General features: G+C 45.0%; 1 protein-coding gene across 1 annotated transcript in view; it reads right to left on the bottom strand.

Annotated features, from left to right (window-relative positions):
- GSC (goosecoid homeobox) overlaps positions 1–1,248 on the bottom strand; it is a 1,846-nt gene extending 598 nt beyond the window's left edge. Inside the window, exons 1-2 of the mRNA XM_082057389.1 lie at positions 697–1,248; positions 254–513 (exon numbers count right to left, since the gene is read on the bottom strand). Coding sequence (XP_081913515.1) covers positions 254–513; positions 697–1,027 — 591 coding nt within the window. The 5' untranslated portion in view covers positions 1,028–1,248. The remainder of the gene's footprint in view (positions 1–253; positions 514–696) is intronic.
- Between the last annotated feature and the right edge of the window lie 6,830 nt (positions 1,249–8,078).

Raw genomic sequence — 8,078 nt, 5'->3', positions numbered from 1 at the left:
GTCAGGAGACACGACCACGTCTCGACACTTCGCTCACAGCCGTGTGATCGGCTCCGCCAGCCGCCCCCAGAAGGGCGCTTGGAAGTAATATTTTAAAAACTTCCCCTCATGCCCCGCAAACCTGTTACTCTCCCCGCCGCCAGCTCGCCGCTGCCCGCGCAGCAGGGCTGGGGCCGCACCGAGGTACCTCCAGTCTTAGTGCATTTAAATGCGAAAAGGATAGGGCAGAAAGGGGAAAAGGAATGCAAAATACCTCTACTTTTTCCTCTCTTAAGTGCACCCTTCTGGCCAGCTGTTCCCTGGTGCCCACGTCTGGGTATTTCGTTTCCTGGAAGAGGTTTTCCAGCGCTTCCAGCTGCTCGTCAGTGAAGATAGTCCGGTGCCGTCTTTTTCGCCTGCAGTGCAGCTGGTTCAGTAATTGCAGCTCCGTCCGGGACAAAGTGCCCACGTTCATGTAGGGCAACATCTGATGGGGAACAGGGGACATCAGGACTGACCCAGTGCCCTCGTAACCTACGGACAGACAGACGAGACGACGACAGGCTTTGCATGAGATCACTGCTCCCCCCACCCCGATAAAATGTCCCCCTCAGCGCTCCTGCGGGCCGCCAGCTCCCCACCACCCCTCCTGCCCCGCGGCTGCGGGAACAAAGAAAGCCCGTCCGCCCCGTCCCGCTGTGCCCGGGGCCGCCTTACCTGCGGGGGGGACGCAGGAGCACTGCTGGGCGCCCAGGGGCGGAACGGCCCCGCAACACGAAGGGCCCACGGGGGACGCCGGTACATGCAGCTGCCCGTAGTAGTAGTTGTTGTAGCCCAGCCGAGATCCGGTGACCGCCGGCGGCAGCGCGGAGGCGGGTGCCACCGCCCGGGAGTAAAATCCGCCGTAGTCGGAGGCGCTGCCGTAGAGCGAGTCCCCGTGGAGGCTGGGGAAGACGACGGGCGCGGCGCTCGGGGGCAGCAGCACCGAGTCCTTGCAGCGAGGTCTGGCCGCCAGGATATTGTCGATGCTGAACATGCTCACAGGCATGCCCCAAACCGTGCCGGGGCAGGGCGGCGGGGAACGGCCAGGGGAGGGAGGGAAGGAGGGAGGGTAGGCGGTGGTGCTGGTGGCTGGGGGCGGGGGGGGGGCTGAAGGCTGGAGAGACACGAAATCGAAACTTTTCGGAGAAATTTTAAAAAGAGATCGGAGAGAAAATAGCGGAGCTTTTTCCGAGGGCAGCTTGCGGGCAGAGTGTGCGTGTGTGCCTGTGCGTGTGCATGTGTGTGTGTGTGTGCGCGCAGGATCCACCCCGGGAACTTTCCCCCCTCAACTCTCGCCTGTTTACTGATCTCAACCCAGAGGACTGCTTGGAGTATAATCCATCTGAACCTCTTCCCTTTTTTATACTCAGGCGACGTCATCCTGGATTTAGTTCCTGGTAATATGCAGATGACAAACAAAACCAGATTTGATTTTTTTTTTCTCCCTCTTTTTGGTGGGGAAGAGGTGGGAGTTACACAAAGGAGTGAAAGGAGCCCGGCTCTGTGTATTGAGAATTAATGAAATTAACGTAATCCTTTCCATTAGTGGCCTTTTTTGAAAGGCCCCAGATTTAGGCTTGATCTCTATTGCACCGTCTAATTGCCCAGGTTAATCTTATTAATGCCATTGTGCAGAAGTGGTTAGCAGCTCCTAGCCTTGTCTATTATGCACATACTTTGTTCGTGTTAGTTCACATTAGTGGGTGCGATTTCCTCTGTCTGAAACGCAGATTCATTATTTATGCTTCGAATTGCTTAAGAAGCACTTTAAAAATAAATAAACTGCGATGCAACCACGCAACTCCCCCTCCAAGTGTTTCTGTAGGAGGGTTCGAATTTTGCGTCCCCCGGCTCGCAGAACTGAAGAGGAATTGAGGAGTGTACGTTCCTCTGATTTAAGCTTTATGCAGTGAAGTAACAACGTGTTCACTCAGTAAATGAACTTTTTTTTTTCTTCTCCTAGGTCACCTGGCGGAACTAGGACTCGTGAACCTTGTAAACTTTTTTTTTTTTTTTTTTTTACAGATTCAGATAGGTATCATTTTTTATTTTTAAACAAGCCAAGAGGTGGGAATAGCAAAGACCCGTGCCATCTCAAATCCCCGGGTTTAGTAGATGTTCCGATTTGCTTCTGACCCATTCTGGTGCCGTTTTCTTTTCTTTTTAAGGAAGAAGCATTCATTTCCCAGCTTAGAAAACAAAGCCTATAGAGTTGCAGTGATACGGAGAACTTTATATTTTGCATGTTCCGCGAATTAAAACGGAGCAGTTTTAAGTCCTTAAAACTCTTCCTATTAAGACGTTTGGCTGTCTTGGTAGCTGGCTCTTGTGATTTGCAGAATACTTCGTCTGTCACGACTGTCACTGGGAATCCACAGGAGGTGAACTGAATGAGATTAGACTATTTACCCCATCAACCCTCCATCAAAGAAGGTAGGAAATTGTACGCATGAAATGAAAACAAGCCATTAGGGTCCGTTTACGAGGAACACATTATTTTTCCTCAACAAAGAATATTCTCGTTAGCGCTTATTCACACTTTATCCTTCCTTTCCTCGATATTCCAGGATTTAAAACCGCATCTGAGAATGGTCTAAACCAAAACCGTATTTCTAGCAAAAGACTCGTATGAAGGTTAAAGAAAAAGAATGGCAGGAGTTAGTTCTCATTTTTTTGATACTAATTAATAGCATAGTCTCCTGTTTATTTGTCGATCAGTTTCTTACTACGTTTAACATTTAGACCTCAGCTTCTTACAAATTTTGCAAATTTGATGTAAAGTGAAACTATTTGATGGAGGGATTTTTTTGTTTGTTTGTTAGTTTTGGGATTTTTCTTCTACTGTGTTTGAGTGTTTCTTAATTTTTTAAAAAATTTATTTATTGTTTATTTGCTTGTTTGGGGTTGCGTTCGGGGGTGAGTTTTTGGCTGGATTGGTGGGTTTTTTTTGGCAAGAAAATCCCTGGGTGCAGCTCGGTCACGCCGCATGCAGAGCAGCGCGCTGCTTAATTCCACCATCGGGATGCTCGTTCACGTCCTCAGCGGCTCTGCTGCAATGCGCGGAGCATCTCCCCGGCGGCCTTTGCAACCCCCGGCCGTGAGCGGGGCTGCGGGCCAGCCGTGCTGGGAGCCCCCGGGAGAGCCAGGCCCGAGGGGGTGCCGAGCGCTGGGGCACGGCCAGCTCTCACCAGCGAGAAGGGCAGTATCTCCTCCACGGGTGCCCTGGGGATGTCCGTGGCGATGGCCCTTCAGTCCGACCCGGGCCGCGGCTCTGCGGGACAGGATGCTCAGGACAGGTCTCCCCGCGGGGCTCCGTGGAGCTCGGGCCGCGGGTGGAAGGCGGGCGGCGAGGACAGCGCTTTGACCCCAAATTGCCGTCCCTCGGGGAACCGAGTAACCCTGCTGAAGTCCCGCTCATGCGGAGGAGGCCCGCAGGGGGTGTATCGGCAGCCGGGGCCGATTTATTGTGTGCTCAGTATCACTTGCAGCAAGATTTCATCTTCGCGACTACCCAGCTTCTTCCAAGTGAAAGCAGCACCACGGGACACGGGTGGGCATCAGGGGGTCTGCGGCACCCCCGGGGGCGGCCGCGGCACCGGCGGGATACACGCCGTCTGGGCTGTGCGAAGCCCTCGGCTTCCCAACGAGGTTTTCGATCGAGGAGGCACTGCTGAAGGATGATCCACCACACTGCAAAGCTTACCTTTCTTCCGAATTCAGAGATTATTTTTATAAATAACTCGTCATCCCCATGGGGAAGTTCTTTTTGGTTTTGTTTTAATCTTAGAAGTCTTGCAGTGAAACTCCCAGTTTTGATACTCGCTTCTCAAAACCTCCTCTCGGAGTTTCTCATTTCACGTCCGCCCTTCGCTAACTTTGCAAACGTAAAATCGCGTTAAATAAACAATCAGTTGTCACACAATGTCGGGATGAAATTGTAATAACAAATGAAACGCAAGCAAATTGTGCTGCATAGTGTTGCTAAGCAATTGTTTGTTACTGGAGGGTAGTCACAGCATGGGTTGAAAGACAGACCTAAAGAGGCGTATAGCACCGGGCAGAAGAAGCTGTTAGGTATGAAATAAAGTAAACACTGCACTGATTTTCGACATTATTACCCAAACACGATTTCATACAAAGCAATCACCATACACAAGCCTATGAAAATGCGCTTGTTGAGAAGTCGGCCGGTTTTTTTATTTCAAGGTATTAAGGACTAATTCCGGGGATGCAATATACACCGCCTCCCCGGTGCTGGCTCTGCCCGGCCTGGCGGCGGGAGCGACACCCGGGGCTGCGGCGGGCGGGGGCCGGAGCCTCCGGCGGGAGTGACCCAGGGGATTCACCCCCTGCCCGCCCTGCCGGGGCCGCCTTTGGACTGCAGGTCCCCGGCCGAGGATCCCGCCCGACCCCAGGCGAGGATCAGGTTGGAATGAATGAAAGTTTTTTGGTGAATCGCCGGCCGCGAAACCTAGTCGGAAACGACGCTTCGCAGCACATCTCTCACGTCCAGATGCCATCACGCTTCAGCGTTCCTCGAGTTTGTTTCAAATTGATTGCATCATTACTTCACACACACACAAAACAATCATACAATGCGAAATTACGGTAATTTGTTCCCAGGATAAACTCGTCTTGAACTGATTAGGAAAGTCAGTCATTTGAAAACGAGGCAGAAACGCGTTTTTTTCTAAAGCTTCCTTTTAACAATATCAGCTTCTAAAGTTTTCATTCATATAAACTTTATTAATGAAGATATTTTATTTAAATGTCAAGGGGATTTGAAATTTAGAGTAAATTATGAAGCATGCATGTCTTGCCAAGTCATGGGTCAAATGCATTTGTGAAAAACTGCTAAAAGAGCATATGGTTTTGAATTTTTCTACAATGACTAGTGTTTAAATAAATTGCTTGTACTGCTTAACTTCATGTATAATTTTGACAGAAATTGGCCTATAGCCTTTTGATATGTAAACATTTCAGCCTTTTATGCGGTATAAAAAGACACTTGCTTTTGGGGATCAGCTAAAGCAGTCAGCCTGTAATTCAGAAAACTGGCACCTAACATTACATTCTTGCTACATTTCAACTTTCAAGTGGCAGCATAAAGAAGGAAAAGAGAAGGGACATTTCAAAAGCAATGTCCAATTGGAATTAAAAACTGCAAATGAGGTGAGAATGGGCCACTCGCTATCTGATTGAAATGGATAAACCACAGCACTAAAGAGAATTCTCTGTCTTGCTTTCTAAAAAACAACAGACGAATCGGTGAAAACAGACTTCAACGTAGCACAGACCTGACTTGCATGTCAAATTAATGCCTTAGAACAAAATGTGCCTGAAGTACAAATAGGTGTGATAAAGAAAACCCAGATATCCTTTCTGAATTCTATGAGTTGTTTCTCTTTTACAGACTATTTGGTCTGTAAAAATTTAAACGGACTTTTATATATGGATTATTAACTAAAATGTATATAAATATACCACAACCCTTTGAATTGCCACTTAGCTAGCTGCATGTTCACTCGCATTTCACCAGTTCCTAAGTCTTGCAGTTTTTGCTCCAGCAAACATATCGGTGGCTTCAATTAGTGTTCAATTAGTGTTTTTGTTTGTTTGGGGGTTTTTTTTGGTTAGTTGGTTTTGGTTTGTGTTGTTGTTGTTTTGGGTTTTGTTGTTGGGGTATGGGTTTTTTTTTGGGGGGAGGGGTTGGGGGAAGAGTGTGTGTGCTTTTTGTTCGTGTTTTTGTTTGTGTGGTCTGTTTGTTTGTTTGTTTGTTTGGGGGTTTGTGGTGTTTTGTTTTGTTTTGTTTTTCTTGGGAGGAGGAGAATAGAACTTGCTAAGTGCTTCAGGATACAGCCCGTAAAAATAGTGCGGCTAAATCCACCAAGCTACTGAATAAATCCATTTATTGCTAGTATATCTGTCCCACATAAATAAACCTCCTTATGTTGATTGGATGGATAAGACTAGCCCAGTGCTAGACAGAGCAGGACCTGGATAGTTGCCTGGTGCCAGACAGCTCAATATGTTTATTTCCTGTGTACTTTAACTGGGACTAAGCTGAAGTTGGAAAAAAGTTTAAATGAACTATATAATTTCAATCTGTTACTGTAGTAACATACATATTTATTGTATGTGTCAGTTTGTCATACACAGAGTTCTCAAGATACACTGCCCCTTTTGTTAGTGGTTGGAGGTGATTTTGTAATGAGTCAACATAGACACATTCTGTTGCAGACAATTCAGATGCTATAGCAATTTTAAAGCTGATATGAATTCAGTCTGTTGTGATGTAATCTCATGAAGGAAGTAGAATCTCTTAAAGGTTTCCATGAATGCAAACAAAGGCAAAAGACTGGGTTTTTTGCAGGTTTCTCATGTATTCCAATACACAACACACTTAGCAAACAAAAAGGTATAATGTTAATGATACAGCAGGAAAAAGATTTTTACTCTAAACAGAAGATTCTACATCTAAACTATGCAGATCATTGCAAAGAAGAATATTTAAAAATAATATATCTTCTCAAGGGGACAGTGAGAAAACACATCCGGTCCTTGCAGGAGTGAGCAGGATGCCCTGTCTGCTGCACACACCTGACCGAGCCATGTTTTAGAAGTGACTCTCTATCACCAAAATTTCTCCTCCAAACTAAATCATGCTGTACCGGTGTGGTTACAAGCTTCCATGACAAGGTGGCTTCACGCTAACTTTTAGTACTTCAATTTTTCTCTGTAAGGATGAGTAGTTATCTTTCCCCGTGTTATACACACAGTCACATATAACAGTGCATAGGTAGATATATATGTATGTCTAATCCCTACATACAGTGTGCATAAACTGTGCTCATCTTAAGCATAGTTATGTTATTAGATCTCTTACTATGCCAGGCTTTATACAAATATAAGTACAGTAATTAAAAAAAAAAAAAAAAAAAAAAAAAGGGCAAAAGACTGTTTTCCCAATTTACAAACGTAAAGCAAACATAAGACCTCTGTTGTTGATTTGCCTGTTTCTAATGAGTGAACTAAGTTTTTGGATCCTTATGTAGCACACTGGATTTTAAACCACAAGAGATCCTGAGCACACACAGCTACAAATCAAGTCAACAGAAATTGTGTGTGGTCAGCACTTCTCATTCTACACATGTATTATTACATTGGCTAAAGCTCTTCTTTGTAGTATCAACTGTACATACTTAATGCCAGCAGAACCTCTCCTTTCTCTGAAAAGGGCCTGGGAGATTACACTCAGAGTAGCCCTTTATTTGTAACGTGAAGAGCCTCAAAAGGCTTTTCTAGGGAGTTAGAGCAACAAAGTCAGCTTTAAAAACAAATAAGTCAGTTGTACAATAGACAGATATTGCCTTGTTTTCTGTAACATACACATGATATATTTTTGAAACTTCTATGAGTGTTTTAGGAGCTCTAGAGTATATGAATATCACTGCAATATAATCTAACAATTTTTACTCTAGTAGAACTAGAACTGGGGCCAAATCCCACACCTATGGAAGTCTGTCTGGTAATTGCCACTGATTTTTTATTGGAACTGAAACAGAGAGATGGATCTTCCAGCTAAAAGTCACGTTGTCATTCCCAAAAACCATATGACTGAAACCTAGTAGAATTTTTTGGAGTGAAGTGTGCCAGATACATATCATGAAAGTTTACAGTTTTTTAAAAATACAGGAAATTATATTAAAAATGAAGGTCAAAAGTAAAAAAAAAAAAATGGATAATCATAGTAGAGAAATATATAATGAAGGGTAATAGATTTAAAGAAAGCCAAGCAAATATGCCAGAGGAATTACAAAATCACTAGCCTGGCTAGATGGTATTTTGCAGTAATGAAATGAATAATATCACTATAATCAGTTTCAGTGAACAGTGCTTACACTAGACAGATAAAATAGGATCATCCAGTGAAGCAGTGGAGGTGGGAGAATTATTATTTTTACCTACTAATGCTCTCAACCTTAATATAGACCTTATATATAGATTAAACCATATCACTGTCAGTCAACTGTGTCCCTATTTGAGTTCTAATTTAT

Source organism: Streptopelia decaocto (genome assembly GCF_964273445.1).
Source record: "Streptopelia decaocto genome assembly, chromosome: 7".
Taxonomy (NCBI): Eukaryota; Metazoa; Chordata; class Aves; order Columbiformes; family Columbidae; genus Streptopelia; species Streptopelia decaocto.
Note: the sequence above shows the minus strand (reverse complement) of the source record. Positions and strands in the feature narration are given on the sequence as shown.